Below are 21,636 nucleotides of genomic sequence, written 5' to 3'. Positions count from 1 at the left end.
TGGAAAATTACGAACATGGAATACTTCTAAATGGAGAACGCCTAGACAACATCCGCTATGCAGACGACACCGTTATTTTTGCAGACAGTTTGAACAGTTTACAGCAACTAATAAACAAAATAAATGAAGTAAGACTAAGAGCCGTATAGGAAAAATTTGCTAATCATTTTAGGCACCATAAGATTCTATAACTTAAATAGTAGAACTTAAAAGAAAACGTTTGAACACTGTGCCGTCACTTTTCAGTGGCACATGCGTCGACAGTGGCGCATCAAACTTTTCACTTTTGGACCGGATAAATAAATTATTTTTAAATTGACGGCATTAAGACGCAAGGAAGATATTAAAAATATAAGACATAAAAACTATATGCCGTACAAAAGTAATGATTCTGCAACATAAAAAAAAATTCATTTTCCGCATATTTTCATTGATAAAAAAATTATAGAAAACTGTACGGCATGCATAATATTAAGTAAATATATATATTTTAAAGTTATATTTTACTATGCCGTACGAATCTACTGGCTCAAATAGTTTCAACCCTTATGTAAATTTTCTCATTTCAACCCCTATTGACAAAAAATATTTAGAAAAGTACGGCACTGATTTCAGAGTATTACTTATGCTCTAAAATGATGAAAAACATGAGCGCCGTACAAATTATTTGGCAAAAAAATAATTATTCCATAATTTTGAGTGTTCTATACTAAACGCCATTTTTTATAGTGAAAAATTATTATTTCCTGAACGGCATAAATTTTAGAAGCTAGTTATTATACTTTACAAACTGTATGTGAAAATGCCGTACTAATATATTGATATAAAAAAAATGATGGTGAATACAAAATTATTTTTTTTCAATTTTACTATTTGGAAAATTCATTTCCCAGCTACTATAATAATATTTAATATCATATTTCCACATAGTTTTAGAATATTCTATGACTAATAATGACAAAAATGTTCATGCCGTACATTTTTAACTATAGGGTTTCCCAAAATAAGTAGGACTTCCAAAGTAATTTTCATCACATTATGAAATCATACATTCCTGTACGGCACACACTTTATAACATTAACAACATCAAATAATGATGAAAAAATATAATGCCGTTCATTTTTAATGGAACATTTATATACAGTGGGGTTCAAATTTTGAATTTTCTCGATAACCCCGTTTTGTCAAAGTTCTAGGCATTCCTATGCACACAAAAATTTGACAAACGTTTACTGTTTTTCTCAAAATAAGTTTAATACTGAATATTTAAATGTGCTATTTTTACTATTAACTGAAGCAGGTTCACACCAATGCACAGAATTCTCAGATTCGTGGCTTGAGGTTCCCCAGAACAAAAATTATCAATCGGTACAATTTCAAATAATCCACATAAAGAAGGTACACCTAATCCTTATTGAACATGGTAATTCAGTTTTTTTTTTATATGTCCATTTAAGCTCTTACCTTAGTAGGGAATTTGGTAATAACTGAAATACAGTGTGTCAAAGTTAAAGTTTTTTATTTATTCTTGAATATTTCCTGGCAGGCATGGGACAACAACACGAAATTTCGTAAGCGGGGGTTTTTTGAAACGAGAAATCTAAATTCGCCACCAAAAATGATGTATTACCCAGGGGGCGCCACATACGTCTTTCAGCGCTCATTTAATACCTCCAATTTTTGTATCCCGCACTCTGCATACTTTTTGTGTCAAAACTTTTATTCTCTTAATATTTTTACTTAAAATAGATATGTAATATATTCATCTCGCTAAACTCAACCGTTTTCGAAATAAACGAATTTTAAATCTGCGATGCTACAGTAGTTATATCCGAAAAATAAACTTGAAACCATAACTGTAACTATACACATAGTTTCAAAAGTTATGCATCACCCCTCTAATTCATGATGTTTACGCTTTTATAAATCCGTATCTTTATCACATATTTAATGGGTCTTTTTTATAAAAAACATACCTTTTTTGATTTTTTATTTTATTTAAATACCCATTTAATTTATTTAATAAAAAATGAAGGTAGGTCGTCATACAGGAAGTAATTATTATAATATCAAAGACTCCTACGATTTCCTGTATGACTACCTCCCCTTGTTCGTCAAATGAACTGCTCCGGACTTACTTAACCTAGCCACCACCTAGCTCCAGTGCAGCTGTACCTAGATGCAGTGAATTTTAAAAATCTTCACGGAATTCCCGCGCATCGTTTTCTTTTGGGTTTTACTATTTAAGTTATAGATTCTTACGGTGCCTAAAATCATTAGCAAAATGGTTTTCATCCTTGATTATTTTTTTTTAATTAATTATAATATTATTATATTAATAAATATAATATACCCATATTAACGTAAGAAGTTGCTTTTCTCTTGATGAATAACCAATCGCGCCTAAAGAAGTATAATTTAAATAAAAATTAATATTAATTTTTTAATTTCGGGTTATTTTTTATAAAACACTTTCTTATGTTGAATTATTTTTAAAATATACAAGGCTTTATTGAAAGTTAAAAAATAATTTGTAAGGCAAAGTAAACAAAATAGATTGTGAGGTAGCCGCGCGTCCAAAAATTTAAAAACAATGCATGAAAAAATTATTGCAGTTAATATGCAAACGATTTTGGAGGCTTTTTGCTTCATCGTGCCACAATATTTATACGGGATTAGCTTTTTAATAGTCTATTTTTAATAAATTGAAAAAAGACAATAATTTTTTTACTAAACCTTAAACGGAAAATTCATTTTCCTATTGTGACCTCATGTGCCATTCAAAATGTACGGCATAATAATTTGGGACTATTTTTATATATAACCTTCTAAATGTTTTGGTTTTAGGGTGCCTGAAATAAATTAGCTTATTCTACGTAAAAAGTGAGGGTTGAGCAAGGGTTAAAACTGAATTTGGGCCAGTGAATTTGTACGGCATAGTAAAATATAGTTGTGAAATAAATATATTTACTTAAAATCATACACGCCGTACAGTTTTCTATAATTTTTTTATCAATGAAAATATGCGAAAAATGAAATTTTTTTAACGCTGCAGAACCAATATTTTTGTACGGCATCTAGTTTTTATATCTTATATTTTTAATATCTTCCTTGCGTCTTAATGCCGTCGATTTATAAATAATTTATTTATCCGGTCCAAAAGTGGAAAGTTTGGTGCGCCACTGTCGACGCATGTGCCAGTGAAAAGTGACGGCACAGTGTTCAAACGTTTTCTTTTAGGTTCTACTATTTAAGTTATGGACTTTTATCGTGCCTAAAATGATTAGCAAATTTCACCTATCCCGGTTCTTAGTCTATAAGTGAAAGATTGGGACTTTAAGTCAATATATCAAAAACTAAATTTATGATCATCAGCAAAAATAAAATTAGAGACGCCCAACTACTTACCAATAATACAGCAGTGGACCGAGTAAATCAGTATAACTATCTTGGAACAATAGTAAACGAACAATGGGATCACTCACAAGAAATAAAATGTAGAATAGAGAAGGCTAGGAGTGCATTCAATAACATGGCCAAACTCTTTAAAAGCCACAACCTTAATCTGGAGATAAAAACAAGGCTCCTACGGTGTTATATCTTCTCAACATTGTATTACGGAGTTGAATCCTGGACAATCACTGAAGCAATGGAGAAAAAACTTGAAGCCTTCGAGATGTGACTATACAGGCGAATCCTAAGGATATCATGGACGGACAAGGACAAGATAACCAACGAGACCGTATTACGAAGAGTGGGCAAAGAAAGAGAGGTGATGTATACCATTAAAAGGAGAAAGTTAGAATATCTCGGACACATAATGAGAAACGGCACTAAATACAGATTACTGAAGGTAATTATTCAAGGTAAAGTATCCGGAGAGCGAGGAATTGGGAGATAAAGAATATTGTGGTTAAAGAACCTGAGGAAATGGTTCTCCACAACAACAACTAATCTATTTAAAGCAACAGTTAATAAAATAATTAAAACCTGAATGATCGCCAATATTCGAAACGAATAGGCACCAAAAGAAGAAGAACTTCACATTAATGTATGGTGACAAGAGTGCTCTCTTTTCTTATCACTATTATTAATTTTCTATTTCTCTTTACCGAAGTTAAACCCGGGAAGAGTCGATCTGTCACACGCTCTTATCTGTCACACGATCGGTCGGGTGTTAGATTTTATCTAACAGTACGTATTTAAAACAAATTTGTATTTTATAGTACATATTTTTATTTACTCGTTATGTTAATTCATTTCTAATAATTATTAAAAGAATATGAATTTAAATAAAATTTCAAGGGATACACGAAAATGAAACAAACGCTAAAATAAAACAAAGCAGATACAAAGAAACGGAACAAACACTAAAATACAGGATGTCCCGAAAATATTGGTCATAAATTATACCACTGATTCTGGGGTCAAAAACAGGTTGATTGAACCTCACGTACCTTATATACAATAGTGCACACAAAAAAAGTTACAGCCCTTTAAACTTACAAAATGAAAATCGATTTTTGAAGTTATTCTTCTTTAGGCGCGATGCGATTGGGAGTAAAATTTCATAAATCTGCGCGCATGCGCACACAGACAGTAATAGTTCGTTGCTAATCTTTCAAGATAGCCAAGATAGGTATGTATGTATCAGCGCAAATAAGTCATTAAAAGAATATATTAGTGTTTTTAGTAAATGTATTATTTATTATAATTTTTGGATTTGTCTTTCTATGTAGTAAGATAATAAAATATTATGTAGGTATAGCATTTTTATATGTCTATATGTCACCGTGTTGTGTAATTATATCCGAAACTTACGTGTCATTTAAAGAAACTCGGTGGCGTAGTTGGTAGAGCGTTGGGTCAGTGATTGGAAGGTCGCACCGCTCGCGGGTTCCAATCCTGGACGATTCATATATTTTTTTAATTTTTGGTTGTTTTAATAAAAAAATTTTGAAATAAGAAAGTTAGTTTAATATTTAAATAAAATACAAATAACCTGTTAAATATATTTACTTCGTTGAAATTATATAATAGAAGAATAACTTCTTACACGCGTACAAAGTACACACACATTCTTTTTTTTTTCATATATCGAAAACTCTCAGAGACTTTTTATTGAAAATGGACATGTGGCATTTTTATGGCAGCAACATCTTAAAAAAAATTAAAGTGAAATTTGTGCACCCCATAAAACTTTTATGGGGGTTTTGTTCCCTTAAACCCCCCAAACTTTAGTGTACGTGCCAATTAAATTATTATTGTGGCACCATTAGTTAAACACAATGTTTTTAAAAAATTTTTGCCTCTTAGTACTTTTCGATAAGCCAGTATTTACCGAGATATTTTGAATATTTGTCGAATCCACCACATATTTGTATATGGTTAAGTATGATTATAGAGACCTGTTAATAATCTGAACATTTATTTATAATTTACATTTTTATGTATATTTTGAAAAAGAAGCTACATCTCGATAAAAGGTGACTTATGAAAAAAAAAACTAAGAGGCAAAAGTTTTAAAAACACTCATCATCATCATCCAGCCTCAGAAGTCCACTGCTGAACATAGGCCTCCTCCCCTCGTTTCCAACCCCATCTATCCTGCGCCGCCCTCATCCAGTTTTTATTTACCTTTCTTAAGTCGTCAGTCCATCTTGTAGGCGGTCGACCGACGCTTCTCTTGTCTTCTCTTGGCCTCCATTCCAATAACCTCTTCGTCCATCGCCCATCTGTCATTCTGGCTACGTGTCCTGCCCATCTCCACTTCAACCTGGCTATCCTCTCGATGACGTCAGTCACCTTTGTTCTTCTCCTGATTTCTTCGTTTCTGATTTTGTCTCGCAGAGTTATTCCTAACATTGACCGCTCCATTCTTCTCTGCGTGACTCTTAGTTTGGTAGCCGAGGCTTTAGTTAAGGTAAGTGTTTCTGATCCGTACGTCAAGACTGGGAGGACGCACTGATCGAATACCTTTCTCTTTAGACATGTGGGTAACTCATTTTTAAAAGTTTCTCTCAGTTTTCCAAATGCTGCCCACCCAAGACCGATTCTTCTCTTCAGCTCATGAGTCTGGTTATCCCTGCCAATCGTAATTTCATGTCCCAGGTATTTATATCTATCTACGAGTTCTATTTCCTTCCCACCAATACTGATGTTCTGGTTGGGTACCAAATTTGTCATTATTTTTGTTTTTGAGATGTTTATATTTAAACCTACATTTTCTGTAGCTACAACGAGTTCTTGTACCATCTCTCTTGCCATACCTAGATCCTCAGCTACTATGACTATATAATCGGCGAAACGTAAGTTGTTTAGGTATTCTCCATCTATTTTTATTCCCTTTGTCATCAAATCCAAACACTGTGTGTAACTAATAGTACCACAATAATAGTTTAATTGGAACGTACACAAACATTTGGGGGGTTTGAAGGAACAAAACACCCATAAAATTTTTACGTAAATATATTGAAAAAAAGATGCATCTCGATAAAAACTGGCTTATCGAAAAAATACTAGGAGGTAAAAAGTTTTAAAAACGTTGTGTTTAACTAATGGTACCACAATAATGAATTAATTGGAACGTACACAAAAGTTTGGGGGGGGGGTTTAAGGGAACAAAATCTCCATAATTTTTTTATGGGGTGGACAAATTTCACTATAATTTTGTTTTAAGATGTTAGTGCCATAAGAATGATACTTGTCCATTTTCAATAAAAAATCTAATAGTTTTCGATATATTGAAAAAAATCGATTTTCATTTTGTAACTTCAAAGGACTGTAACTTTTTTTATGAGCACATTTGTACTAAGGTAAGTTAGGTTCAATCGAACTATTTTTGACCCCAGAATGTGTGGTATAATTTATGACCAATCTTTTCGGGACACCCTGTATAACCACAGTAAGTAATTCATGTCGGGCTAATTTTTGAGCAACTGGTAATTTATGGTTAATGTAGAGATCGTCTAGATAATGTATAGACATCTGAGTACAAAAAGACTCATAAGTCACAATACTTGAAAATTTTGACCTACGTTTTCAGTCGCGTCGTTAGATTTTATCTAACAAAATATTTACTCTACAATTCTACTCATATTTAGTTATGCTGTCCGATACCCTTGGATATGCGCATTACTACACTCTTCCTCGAGGCACTTGCGAGTGGAAAGATATGCTGCTTAATTTGTCATCAAGTTATCACGGAAAAGGATCAAATGTTAGCTTTTTCTAACAGCGCGACCGATCCCGGGTTAAATTGATAAACTGGTGAAGTGTGCCACGTCACACTCTGTTGGAACCTGTGAGGTCGACACGTTAAACTTAAGGTAGACTTCCGCACCAAGCGACCGAGACAGGAGACCGCGACAGGCGACAGATAGGTCGCGATTAGACGATAGTTGGTCGCTGGTCTCTGTCGCGGGCTGCAGAACTACCCTGATATAATTGCATTGAGAGCAGTCGTGGGGAGACCTCGCCTATCTGTCGCCTGTCTCGGTCTCCTGTCTCGGTCGCTTGGTGCGGAAGTCTACCTTTACATAAAGAATTAATAGGAGACAGAGACAGTTTCGCCCAGGGATGCCAGGTCTGGGGAATTTTCCCCATAACTGGGGAAAATTGATAAACTTTGGGGACTGGGGAAAAACTTTTTTAAAATGACTAATATCTGGGGAAATCAAACTGGCTAAAATATGTTATTAAATTTAGTAAAAAATAGTTATTTTAGAAAGTCGATTCCTAATTATGTGAATATTAAATGTTTTACAACAAGATCGTGGTGACTGATTCCACATATAGGCCACACTCAATACAGTTTGGTGAATTGTGACTACCGCGAACAATGATATTCCCTGGGGTTCCCTAAATAAAACCGCTCTTGAATGGTTACGAGTATGCGCAGTAACGAGAAATGTGTAACTGCGCATAAATATTCGTTATTGCGCATGCGCGTAACGGTTCAAGAGCGGTTTTGTATCGAATTGGAACAAACCTTATAAGTTTGGGGAATTCTGTTGAAAATCTGGCAACTTTTAAACACAATATGGGGAAATAAATTATTTGGGCCTGGCAACGCTGGTTCGCCATGTTAATCGCCAACGTAAGGGGACTTGATAGGGCACGTTTAGAAGAAAGAAATAAACGAAAAATATATACGAATATTTATCTATACTGGATTTGGAAACGTATGACAGCACAGTTTTTATCGCACCAAAATTAAAAATATCGATACATTCTTATCTTAGTTAAATGTTACGTTTATTTGGGTTTAAGCTACAATTAATTGTAACTAAAATTATATTTTAACTAATACTTAACGTTAACTTAACTTAAAAAAATTAAAAATGTGCTGAAAATATAACTAAAAGTAGTCTAGGTTATGATTTTCAAAATTCACGAGTGACGATTGACTTACCTGGCCTCGATCTTTTAGGAAAATAGCCATGCCACACCCAGACATTATTTTGTGTGTTTGTGTATTATTTTCTTTTGTATTAAAATATTCAACGAAGCCTTAGAAGGGCCATGTGGGTTAGAATTGCGGGAAAAACTATTAATGACAACAGCTATGCAGATGACACAGCGCTCATGGCTAAATAAAAGTATAAAAGATCTTCAATTTCTTAAAAATCTAGTCATTAGGACTAGAGAATGCTCCAATAACGGACTTGGCATAAATACATAAAAGACAAAGTTACTTGTGGTTAGTAAACAAAATGTTGGCGCTATTCAACTACATAATTGCCAATAATGAGCCTATTACAAAAGCTGACTGAAAATACATAGGATGTTGCATAAATGAGACACTAAATCCTGATAAATAAATTAACACTGGTATAGAAATTGCAAGAGGAGCATTTATGAAACTTAGATCTATATCTATGCTGTGCAATTCTCAGCTGAACTTACAACTAAGAATCAAGTTCCTAAAATGTTATGTGCACCCTGTATTACTAATATATGGATGTGAAACCTGGACTATGAAGGTTAATATGATAGAAGCCTTCAGATGTCATATCGTAGAATGCTTAAAATCTCATGGGTTCAACGCATTTCAAACATAGAAGTCTTAAATAGGTCAACGCGAAGGTGACTAGACGAAGACGATAAAGAAAAAAGGAGAAAATTTGAATATTTGGGGCATGTAATGAGAGGTAGCAGATACAGGAAACTGCAGTTAATACTCAACGGAAAGATTGTGGAAAAAAGAGGAATTGGTAGAAACGCATGGCTCCGAAACCTTCGTCAATGGACTGGCCTTATCAGCAGATAAACTGTAACATGCAGTGCAAGATCGAGAAGGCTATTGGCAAATTATCAAGGAAGCTACCCACGCCTAAAATTTGGGCAGGGTACTCAAAGAAGAATAAGATTTGGTGTACTATTGAGATGGAACAAATTTTTGCTAAATTTATTTATTCCTTTGTTACAAAATGCATTACAAAATTAAAAAATGGAGATTACATAGCGTTTACACATTTTTTGCAACTTATTTTTTGTTGTAGAACATTTTCTACAAAGGGCTGCAGACACTGTTTACAATCGGTGCCAGTGTATCAAGAACTCCGGTTTTCGCTCTTGAACCACGTTCCATAATGTATTCATCACGGAGCTCTTGCGCTAGCACCTAGCTGAAGTATAAATTCTCTACGTCTATTTTTTTGACTGTTTTGCCTGTACAAAATGCATGCATTTATGGCAGCAAGGTCTAATATAATTATGAAATACTTGTACGGGTATCAACTTATCGATATAACTTATCGTTATTTGAAGGCCAGAAAGTATTAAAAGCAACTATTTTGGCAGACAACGAAAGTGTGACCCAATTTTTAAAAGGAAATGCTTGCAAAAATACATTATACATTTATTTCTTATCAAAAGAACTGCGACCAATATTTGAGAATTATGGCGTTATTTATTAGAGAGACATAATTTTTACATAAGTTGTTATGAATATTTATAAAAACTCAAACTTTATGATTTATTTTGCAATTTTCTAAGTAACCAATAAGGATAGACATATTCAGCGAACGCCATATTGAAATTTTGTATACGTTTTATGAGTTTCTTACTCTCAAATTTGTTTAAAATGCTTAACTTTTTGGTAATAGACAAAAAAGCGAAAATTTACCGTTTTTTGATCTTTATTTGTTTATAACTCTATGTATATCATCAAAATCGGCTGCAGGAAACATATAGGTTAATATTATAGATGTCCATACTACTCAAAAAATTTGGTTTCGGCCTGGAGGCATATTTACAGATGCTTGCGTGTGTAGACACCAGGGTGTTGAAATCAGTTAGGGTTTGAAAAAACAGTACATTTACACATGCTAGCGCGTGTTGACACCACGGTGTTGAAATCAGTTAGGGTTTGGAAAAACAGTACAGTTACAAATACTAGCAGATTTGGACACCAGAGTGTTGAATCCAGCTAGCTTTTTTTAGTAATTAATATACATGCATAAATGCTAACGGCTATTGACTTTGATTTTATATACCTACTGCTGTGGAAAAATATTTAAGTGATTTAGGTATTAGTAAATAATTAAACGTTGTTGGGATATAAATAATAATATATTAACACAAAAGAACAACATAAAAAATAATGTTGCTCTGAAGCTATTTGCTTGTGGAATTTGTATAATTAACTATTTAGATGGGAAATAAGTCAAAATTAAATTGAAAAAAATTATTTTATTAACGTTTCGATGCCCAAATCGGGTGTCGTTGTCAAAATAAAAAATACTACAACAGGGTGTTTGTTAAAGAATGGGCCATAGCTTAACCTCAGGTTCCTGAGGTTAAAATAGGCCGATTTAAGCTAACTTACCTTAGTACAAAGTTTATAATAACCGATATACAGGGTGTCAAAGTTAAACTTTTTTTTATTTATTATTGAATATTTCCTGACAGGCATGAGACATCAACACGAAATTTGGCATGTGGGGGTTTTTCGGGACAAGAAAACTAAATTACCTACCAAAAGTTATGTGTTGCCCAGAGGGCGGCACATACTCCTTTCGGCACTCATTTAATACGTTCAATTTTTTTTATCCGTCACTCCGTATAATTTTGACATTAAAATTTGTATTCCCCTATTAGTTTTACTTAAAAAAGGTATACCTTTTTCATCTCCCTAAACTCAACCGTTTACGAGATAAACGCATTTTAAATCTGCGGTGCAACATAATTTTCAGCATAATATCATTGTAGTTACATCAGAAAAATAACTTAAAACCATAAAATTACCCAAAAATGTATGGCAAATTGCTTCAAATGAAATTTGCGATGCAATGCCATAAATTTGAGAACTGGCACAATTATTATGGTTTTAAGTTATTTTTTGGGTGTAACTACAATGATATTATGCTAAAAATGATGGTGTATCGCAGATTTAAAATGCGTTTATCTCGAAAACCGTTGAGTTTCGAGAGATGAAAGAAGTATAGCTTTTTTAAGTAAAACTAATAGAAGAATAAAAATTTTAATGTCAAAATTATACAGAGTTAGGGATAAAAAAAAATTTAACGTAATAAATAGGTAAGTTATGAAAGGCGTATGTGGCGCCCTCTGGGCAATATATAATTCTTGGTAGGGAATTTAGTTTTCTCGACCCAAAAAACCCCACATACCAAATTTCATGCTGTTATCTCATATCTGTCAGGAAATATTTAATAATAAATAAAAAAAAAGTTTAACTTTGACACCCTGTATCTTGATTATTGTAAACTTTGTACTAAGGTAAGTTAGGTTAAATCGGCCTATTTTAACCTCGGGAACCTGAGGTTAAGCTATGGCCCATTCTTTACCAAACACCCTGTATATTAAACAAAAATGTTTTGGCTTAGTAAAAAATTCTACTAATAATTTTTTTAATCTGACTCATTTATATTGGCAATTCATACATATATTATACGTTTTAAAGTATTTTTTACTAAACAACAACATTTTTGTTTAATTTAGTAGTACGTATTTTGTATTTTGACAACGACACCCGATTTGGGCGTCGAACCGTTAATAAAATTATTTTTTTAAATTTAATTGTGGCTTATTTCCCATCTAAATAGTTAATTATAAAAATGCCACAAGCACATAGCTTCAGAACAACATTATTTTTATGTTGTTTTTTGTGATAATATATTATTGTTTATATCCCAACAACGTTTAATTATTTATTATTACCTAAATCACTTAAATATTTTTCCACAACAGTAGGTATATAAAATCAAAGTCAATAGCCGTTAGCATCTATGCATGTATAACCACTAAAAAAGCTAGCTGGTTTCAACACTCTGGTGTCCAAATCTGTTAGTATTTGTAAATGTACTGTTTTTACAAACCCTAACTGATTTCAACACCCTAGTGTCAACACACGCTAGCGTCTGTAAACGTACTGTTTTTCCAAACCCTAACTGGTTTCAACACCGTGGTGTCATCACGCGCTAGCATCTGTAAATGTACCGTTTCTCCAAACCCTAACTGATTTCAACACCCTGGTGTCTACACACGCAAGCATCTGTAAATATGCGGCCTGGAGGGGGTTGTGTCACCAACAGGATATTTTTTTTTCTTATTTCTCTGAACTAAAGCTGGCATTTGATGTTTCTTAATTTCAATTTAACTTTAATCTGCTGTCTTTAGACTTCATTTTTACTAATTTTATAAGTTTATATACAGTAGCGAGTCGATTATCCGAACTAATTGGGGGACATGGGTGTTCGGAAAACCGATTTGTTCGGATAATCGAACTATATATTGATATAGTCATACATATTTATCCACAAGTGAATAAAAGTCATATTTATATACATAAGTATACCTACATATTTATTTATATCTTGAAAATGACAAATAGCAATTAAACAAAAAAGTGCAGTCTTTGCAACAACATATTTTTGGATACAATATTGAAGAAAATTGAAGATATTTTAAGCGTTAATTACTAACGCTTGCTGGGTACTCGAGTGCGGAGCGCGGGAGTCAGGAGTTCGGATAACCGGTCGTTCGGTTGATCGACGTTCGGATAATCGACACTCTACTGTATTCGTAATTTCAAAAAACATACCCTTTCTAGTAAATCCATGTGTTACAAAAACCGCGTACACCACCACCTAATCGGGCACCAGAAAAACAAATTGCGAGATGGTTTAGTCTCGGGCTAATATATAATTAAAAAACATATCAACTAAATCGTTATCAAGTTTGCTCTAATACGATAAACAATATTTCGTCAATAACTTATCAAAAAGTTGGGATTAAGCGTTAAACACAAAATATTTTGAAAATAAATAAGATAGAGAGACTGTAAAAAATCTTGCCGTGACCTCAAGTTGATGTCGCGCATATTTGGAATCATTTAATGAATTGCGTATCGATGGAACAGTTTAAGAAAACTAAAATTTGTGTTAACCTAGGAAACATTTTAAAGTCGAAAAATTACTGGCCGCCATATTTCAATTGGTATTTAAATGTTATGTTTATTTATAAGGGATTAGTCACATGTGAAACCTTTAACAAGATCAGAGAAGAACATTTAATAGAAAAGAAAGAGAAGAGAAAAAATTGGATGAATGACAATATATTACAACTCATGGAATAAAGAAGAAAATCAAAGAACAACAGAATAATGTACAACACGATTCAGAGACAATAAATAAGAGCTGAAATATGAAAGGCCAAAAAGAATTGGTTAAAATCAGTGTGAAGAGATAGAGTTGTTAGAACAAAACATGATACGTTTAACATGCATAAAAAGGTGAAACAAGCAGCTGGTCTTCAGAAATTCAACACAGCTAGCAAACTGCGAGACCAACAGAGAATATCATCACAGATAAAAACCAAGAAATCTGCATATGGACAAAATACATACAAGAACTCTTTGATGATACTAGATCCGAACAACCTCCGTCCTACATATTGTGTGATGACCACTTACCAATCACATCATATGAAGTTGAAAAAGCAATATCACAACTAAAAGATGACAAAGCTCCTGGACCTGACAATGCATCTGCTGAACTCAATAAAACTATTTAATATCGACGGTACTCAACGCCTAACAAAAAGATTTAATTACATATATTTGAACGGAGTAATACCAGAAACATGGCTGAAGTCGACGTTTATTGCTTTACCAAAGAAAACAAAATCGGTATCCTGCAGTGATTTCCGAACCATCAGCTTAATGAGCCATATTTTAAAATTATTTCTAAAAATGATACATCAAAGGATATAGACTGTAAGAAGAAAAAATCAGCCGTACATAGTTTGGTTTTCGGAATGCAGTGGGTACGAGAGAGGCTCTCTTTAGTATACAAGTGCTATTTCAACGATGTAGAGACGTAAATTGCGATATTTATGCATGCTACATTGATTACCATAAAACGTTCGATACAGTAAAGCACGACAAGCTGATGGAGATACTAAACACTATTGGAATAAACACCTGTGATTTAAGAATTTTCAGCAATCTGTACTGGAATCAAACATCTAGCCGGACAGAGGCAGGAGAATCCGACGATATCAAAATCAAACGTGGGGTCCGTCAGGGATGTATACTATCACCACTGCTGTTCTGAGCAGTCTCAAGACTTATCCCAATTAACCTTGCTCAAGCCATGACTGAATTGACAATTGAAGATTACCGATTATCAATCCGGTAATCAATGTAACACTGTAGCAAATAAAGAAATAAAAATAATTTATTATACTACATTCGCTCTCGCGAGATTTTTTTTGACACTGACGTTAGTAATTTCTTTTTTGAAAAATTCAGTTGTTAGAAGTGACTGGAAATTACTACAAAACCAACGCACCTGCTCATATCCAATATTATTAATAGTAAACAGACATAAAAATAACATAAACCTTACGCCAATCAATATTTATTTATTTAAACCATTATAATGTATTGATAGCAAATGAGAAAATTATTTATTGTACAAAATAAAAATATTTTGTAGAAATAAACTTCACAAAATTTTATGAGATTAGTAGACACTCCCACTATTTCTAATAATTCTTCTTTTTTTAATGAAAGATTAAGTTGATTTGAGTTGATTTTAGCAGTTAACAGTGTGAGGTAGGAATTTTTGTGTTGTAGGTTTCCTATTCCGAATGTCTCAAAAAAAATCTCGCGAGAGCGAATGTAGTATAGTAATACATTTTACAAACAAAAACACAACCACTACATGCAACATTTTTGAAACAATTAAAAACTATCTTTTTATGTAAATGCAACAAATAAACAAAGAAAATTAGTAATAAATTTTACAACAAACACACAAACACAAAATACACTATTTTGTGAAGACAATTAAACACTACTTTTGTATGTAAATGTAACAATGTAACAAATAAAGAACGAAACATAATTTATCAGTAATACATTTTGCAAAAAAACATGTTCGAAAAAATTAGAAGCTACTTTTAATAAAATATTTTTAATATTTAATTAAATAAGGTGTTCAAAATTATATCCTTTACCCATTTATGTACATTACATTTATGTACAAACACATTTATGTACATTAACACATCGAAATGCACTTTGTATTCTATTTTTCATCTCATCCCTTGTTGTTGGAGGTATTTTATAAACTTCATTATTAACGTAACCCCAAAAAAATCAGTCCAGTTTATTAAATTCTGGTGATTTGGGTGGCCACGCTACTGGTACATTGAAAAATGAAAATATCTCGAAAACTAATAAATTTAGACATAGGGAATGTTATCTAAAAATTAAAGTACGGTAATGGTACTTTTCAATAGTGATATAAAATACAGGGTGTTCCATTTAAAATTACTGAGAAAATAATGTACTTGCGCTTTGACTCACCCTGTATTTGATATAAAGAAAATTAGCAATATCGACCATTCTTGAAAATTTTGACAATACGTTAGAAAATATGGCATTAATAAACCATTGTTGTTTTGCTTATTTATTTATACAGAGAATTGAACTTGTTACGATTTTCATATAAAATTGGTTATAACTTTGTAAATACCCTGTATAACATAACAAACCTTTATATTTTTGTGATGGAGAAGTTAACAGGATTTCGAATTTAAAATAAAATATAGGGTGTTCCATTAAAAAAAAAACATAAGTTTGGTCTGCCACTGTGTTATCGAACACCCTGTAACATTCTAACTAATTTTGTAATGTGAAGCTCAAAGGTGGCTAAAATTTTTGTTATTAACTTTTATTGCTATCTATTACTATAGCGAAGCTATTGAGCTTTACCCTACTAATCATTCACCCTGTATAATAAATTTTGTGGAAGTATCGAAAACAAAAGTTTTCAGTATTTTATTGTTAGATAAAATGAACTTCCATCAAGTAACGGTCGAATCCATCAATCCATCAGCTTAATTTTTGTTTTTAAAAAATGTTGTACAACATCAAAAGTATCTAAGTAGGTTATGCTCAAAATAATGTTGGTCCCTTTTTGGGGTAAAAAAGTCGTAAAAACCACCCCCTAATTAGCATCTGAAATGAAATTAATCATTACTGCTTTACAATTTACTTTACTTATGTAGGGGAGAGTTGGACAAAACCGGGTAGGTTGATAAAACCGGGTACCCCTTAATTCTTCTAACTGTCTGCTGCTATCTATTAGACAATGTTAAAATTAGTGTCCCTTTACCACCAACAGTCGTGTGTATTCATTTCTACCTCATTTGAGTAATCTGTTCCGGAGCAGTAAGATCTCACCTGTTTTTTGATGCAGGAAACTCGATTTTTAAGGTAAGTTTATAGCTGTTTTCTCCTCTAATGAATAACTAATGGCCATTTCAAAATTTAATACATGTAACCTAGTATATTACCTTTAATTTGGCCAAAAATTTTGAATATTATTTCATAACTTAAAAATTTAAATAACATTTAATGTCTTGTTTACGAGTTTGACAAAACCGGGTAGTCCGAAAATCGACAAAACCGGGTACCCGATTTTATCAGACCTGTTGTTACTTCCAGTTTCTGCAGTGTTTTTTTTGCTTTTAGTTAACTACAACATTTGGCTTCTTCTGTTGAAGAAGCTAGTAAGAAAGCTAGTAGGAAAAATTAAAAAAAATCTCCAGTCGTAAAAAAAATAAAACTAAATGAACTGGACAAAAAAAAAGAAAAAACGTGGTAAAAAGGGCTGCACCAAAAACAAAATTTTGGAGAGTTTAGAGGAAGAAGATAATCTATATTACAATTAACTATTTTCAAATTATAATGTGAAGGAAGGCTGGATAAAATGTGTGTCTTGCACCAAATAGGCTTATGACGCCTGTAGTGCCTATGATGACGTAGATGAAGTTTTTATTTGTGACTTCTGTTCATATATTTTCGATTTTTGTTCACATACTTTTAATAAATATTTTTTCTACAACCACTATTCAAAGTGCACTTTTCTGCACGGTTTTATGTTAGCAAACTTGATATTTTCTCACAGTATAAGATATTTGACATTAGTGTGCAGAAAAGTGACGTTTCTGTGCCGCAAAGTTCTTTTCTGCACAGTTGACTACCTCATTCTGAGTAACGTTATATTCTGTTTACATCCGTGGACTACCGCATTCTGAGTAACGTTATATTCTGTTTACATCCGTGGTTAAACTTTAGACAAATATATAACCTATAAGACAATTATTATATTTAACTATAGCATAGAAACTAAATTATGGATGTTACAACTGTTTTGTTTTACAATTTTATTCTTATTAAACATTTTATAATTATCAAATAACCAATAAGGATTTAGCAACCTGTGCAAGAGACGTAGAATGAAGTAGGTTTTGTTTAAATCCGTGACTGCATAAATATAATGTCAATAATGTGTAATAATTGTTTAAATTTAAACAAATTAAGGCAGTGCATTAATTTTTTAACTGATTTGTGTGTAATTTATTTAGGTATAAGGAATTTAAATTGATTAGTAGTTATTAATTAAATACAGTTTAAAATTTATCACATAGGTACCTATTATAATTAATCGTCGTTTTGGAAATTGTGATTTTTATTTTTAGGAAAAAATGTGCTTGTAGAAAAAGTATAGTGTGAAACACGTGCAGAAAGATAATTTCTCACTCGTTTGAATTGCGGCACTCGCTTGCGCTCGTACCGCAACTTTTCAAACTCGTGAGAAATTAGTATCTTTCTGCACTTGTTGCACAATATACTATTATTTTCTGCCTATTAGTCTTTTTACATGGTAATTAAGTTACTATACTACATTCGCTCTCGCGAGATTTTTTTTGAGACATTCGGAATAGGAAACGTACAACACAAAAATTCCTACCTCACACTATTAACTGCTAAAATCAACTCGAATCAACTAAATCTTTCATTAAAAAAAGAAGAATTATTAGAAATAGTGGGAGTGTCTACTAATCTCATAAAATTTTGTGAAGTTTATTTCTACAAAATATTTTTATTTTTTACAATAAATAATTTTCTCATTTGCTATCAATACATTATAATGGTTTAAATAAATAAATATTGATTGGCGTAAGGTTTATGTTATTTTTATGTCTGTTTACTATTAATAATATTGGATATGAGCAGGTGCGTTGGTTTTGTAGTAATTTCCAGTCACTTCTGACAACTGAATTTTTCAAAAAAGAAATTACTAACGTCAGTGTCAAAAAAAATCTCGCGAGAGCGAATGTAGTATACCCGCTTTTATCATACCGGTTGGACAAAACCGGGTATTTTGCAATATTTTCATAATAGTTATTTATGAATATTTATGATATGTGTTAAAAGTACACGTTTAAGGCACGCATGTGAAAGGAGTTCTGCAATTCACATGAGTGCCTTAAAAATGTACTTTTTAACACGCACATCATACAATATTTTTTCTACAAACGTAATTACAGGACAATATCTACAAAAACTTTTACTTGAACTTGACTGACATGGAGTGCTAAAAATTGCATTTTTAACACGGTTGGAGAAAAAAATAAAAAAAATTAAAAATCTAAGAATATTTTTAAAAATTGACATTGGCATATCAAACTTAAGTCATTTGAGAATATTTCAATCTGCAGCAAAAATTTGCTACTCTCACATAGCAAAAGATACAGACAGTTTTTGGAGTGGTACCCGGTTTTGTCCAACTCTCCCCTATTATTAATATGATCTGTAAGTTTCACTTGTTCAAAGTGTTTATTTTATTATATGGTGGTGAAACTGCCACGTGCACAGACTTCATAACGAGAGACTAAGCTCTCTTAAATTTTTTCTACAAATTTACGCCACTTTTTCTATCTCTAGCTAGTTCCTCCGCCTCGCTCCATGTCTTCCCTCTTCGAGAATCTCGTTTATGCTATTGTTCCATGTTTTTCTTCGTCATCCTCTACGGTTTTTTCCTATTTTTCTCGCTTCCGATATCTTCTTCACCTGTCTAGTTTCGTTCATTCTGATCATGTGTCCCCACCATTTCAGTTTCTTTTCTTCTGCTTTAACCTTTAGTGATTTCGTTCCTAGTTCTTGTCTAATGTCGTCGTTTCTTCTTCTGTCTGTTCTTCTAACACCCAGCACTTTCCTCAAGTATTTCATTTCACTTGCTTGCAGTCGCTTTGTTTGTTTTTCATCGAGTACCCAGTTTTCTGTCCCGTGTTGTTATTTCTTTTCTGTTCAAGAAGTTTTTGTATATTGCATGATATATTCTAGTTGATGAGTTTATTCTGGCTCCAATCTCGTCTTCTTGTGTCTGTGTCCCTTTATTATTCAAACTTATCCATAAATACTTGAATACTTCTATCTGTTCGATTGTATTTCCTTCAATGTTAATGTTTATTTTTGTATTGTTATTTGATACTACCATCACTTTACTTTTTTCAGTGTTTATTCTTAAGTTGTATGATTTTAATTCTTCTATCCACATTTTCATGTTCATTTGAAGGTCTTTTTCTGTATTTCTGTTTTTGCTATAAGCACTATATAAGACTACTTGCATGTTTCTGTATCCTGCAATATATTTTTTTTGTTTTTGGCCTCAAGCTTTTTTTACTTCGTCCATCACACTTATAAACAATAATGGGCTCAATACACTACCCTGTCTGATTCCATCAGTATTTTTGAAGATTTTTGAAGTTCTGTTTCTTGTTCTTACTTGGTTATTAGTATTTTCATACAGACTACATACCACCTTCAACAGTTCTTCATCTACATTCTTGTTCTCTAGGCTCTGCCAGATTCCTGTCTTGTCCACCATATTAGACAAGGCTAAAACGGCGGGTCCGTTGGGAAAAATATTCCCATGAGATTTTTTTGCATAATCACATTCGTGAGACATCCCAGAATAAGGTTCAAGAAGTCGCCCACGTGAAAAGTGGTTAAATTTTTTTTAACAATTTTTTTTAATCAAATGGCAAAAATCAATATTTTTGGCTCAGACAAATTTTTTTATTTTTTTTTGTACCATTCTGGACAAAAAAGGTCTCTTATAATTTTTCTCTAAAGTTGATCTTTTTCGAGTTATAAGCAATTGAAAATTTTAAAAACGCGAAAATGACCCTTTTTAAGACTTAATAATTCTGTTAAAAATTATTATTATGAAAGTTAGAAAGTGACTAAATCAAAATTTAAAGCCTCCGCTACATGATCCTGAAGAAATCTGTATTATAAATTTATTACTAAGCTGTTATTTTTAATTAATAACAATGGGCGGTTAGATCGTATTGATGCGGCTGTAAATGTGAGTGCAAGTAAGATGCACAATTATTGGACTGCCGGAATGGCATCTCTCTCGCACTCAGCATTTACTGCCGCCTAACACGTGCATGGCGCTCATTAATATTACTTAAAAGTAACAGCGTAGTAATAAAATAATGACAAAAATTTCTTCAGGATCTTGTAGGGGGCATTAAACTTTGATTTAGTCACTTTCTGACTTTCATAATAATAACTTTTAACCGAGTTATTAAGCTTGAAAATCGCCATTTTTCGTTTTTTACAATTTTAAATTGCTTATAACTCGAAAACGATCAACTTTAGAAAAAAATTATAAGAGACCTTTTTTATCCAGAATGGTCCAAAAAACCTACAAAAAACTGTCCGGGCCAAAAACATTGATTTTTGCAATTTGATTAAAAAAATTGTTAAAAAAAATTTGGACCACTTTTCACATGGGCTACTTCTTGAACCTTATTCTGGGATGTCTCATGAATGTGATTATGCAAAAAAATCTCATGGGAATATTTTTCCCAAATATTTTTGTGACTTTTTAAGTAGTTTTTAAAATCAACAGGTACTTAATTGTAAATGTTTTAGTATTGTAATAAAAAATTACATACCTATTTGGAAAATGTAAAATGTACCTAGTAGGTAATGCTTCGATTTACATAATTTGATTACCAACAAAATTTCTACCAACCTTCATCTAATATATTGTTTTCTTACTCTATATTTTGTTGTATTTTAATATTTTAATTCCACAAAAATCAAACTAATTTTATTAGATTTAGACAATAAGCAACTGTCAAAAAGTTTAAAATGTTCAGTTGGTGTGTTTTCCCACGTCACTGGTGGCTGAAGGCTGAAATTATCCTGATTTACACGATTTATTCACTTTGTAAAGATTGTTTTGCGGGCACTGTATATTTGTACCACTTACTAAGACATATATTTTTTCTAATTT

The 21,636-nt window shown here is 32.3% G+C and overlaps 1 protein-coding gene across 2 annotated transcripts in view; it reads right to left on the bottom strand.

Moving 5' to 3' along the window:
- LOC126887247 (UTP--glucose-1-phosphate uridylyltransferase) overlaps positions 1 to 21,636 on the bottom strand; it is a 79,705-nt gene that overhangs the window by 56,685 nt on the left and 1,384 nt on the right. The window contains exon 1 of one of the 2 annotated variants that reach the window (XM_050654662.1): positions 13,068 to 13,319. The exons of the other annotated variant lie outside the window; for it this stretch is intronic. Coding sequence (XP_050510619.1) covers positions 13,068 to 13,085 — 18 coding nt within the window. The 5' untranslated portion in view covers positions 13,086 to 13,319. Of the gene's footprint in view, positions 1 to 13,067; positions 13,320 to 21,636 lie in introns of those variants that run through there. 2 annotated transcript variants of the gene reach the window in all.

The sequence above is a fragment of the Diabrotica virgifera genome, chromosome 6 (assembly GCF_917563875.1).
Source record: "Diabrotica virgifera virgifera chromosome 6, PGI_DIABVI_V3a".
Taxonomy (NCBI): domain Eukaryota; kingdom Metazoa; phylum Arthropoda; class Insecta; order Coleoptera; family Chrysomelidae; genus Diabrotica; species Diabrotica virgifera.
The sequence above is the reverse complement of the archived record's forward strand: the minus strand, read 5'-3'. Positions and strand labels throughout refer to the sequence as shown.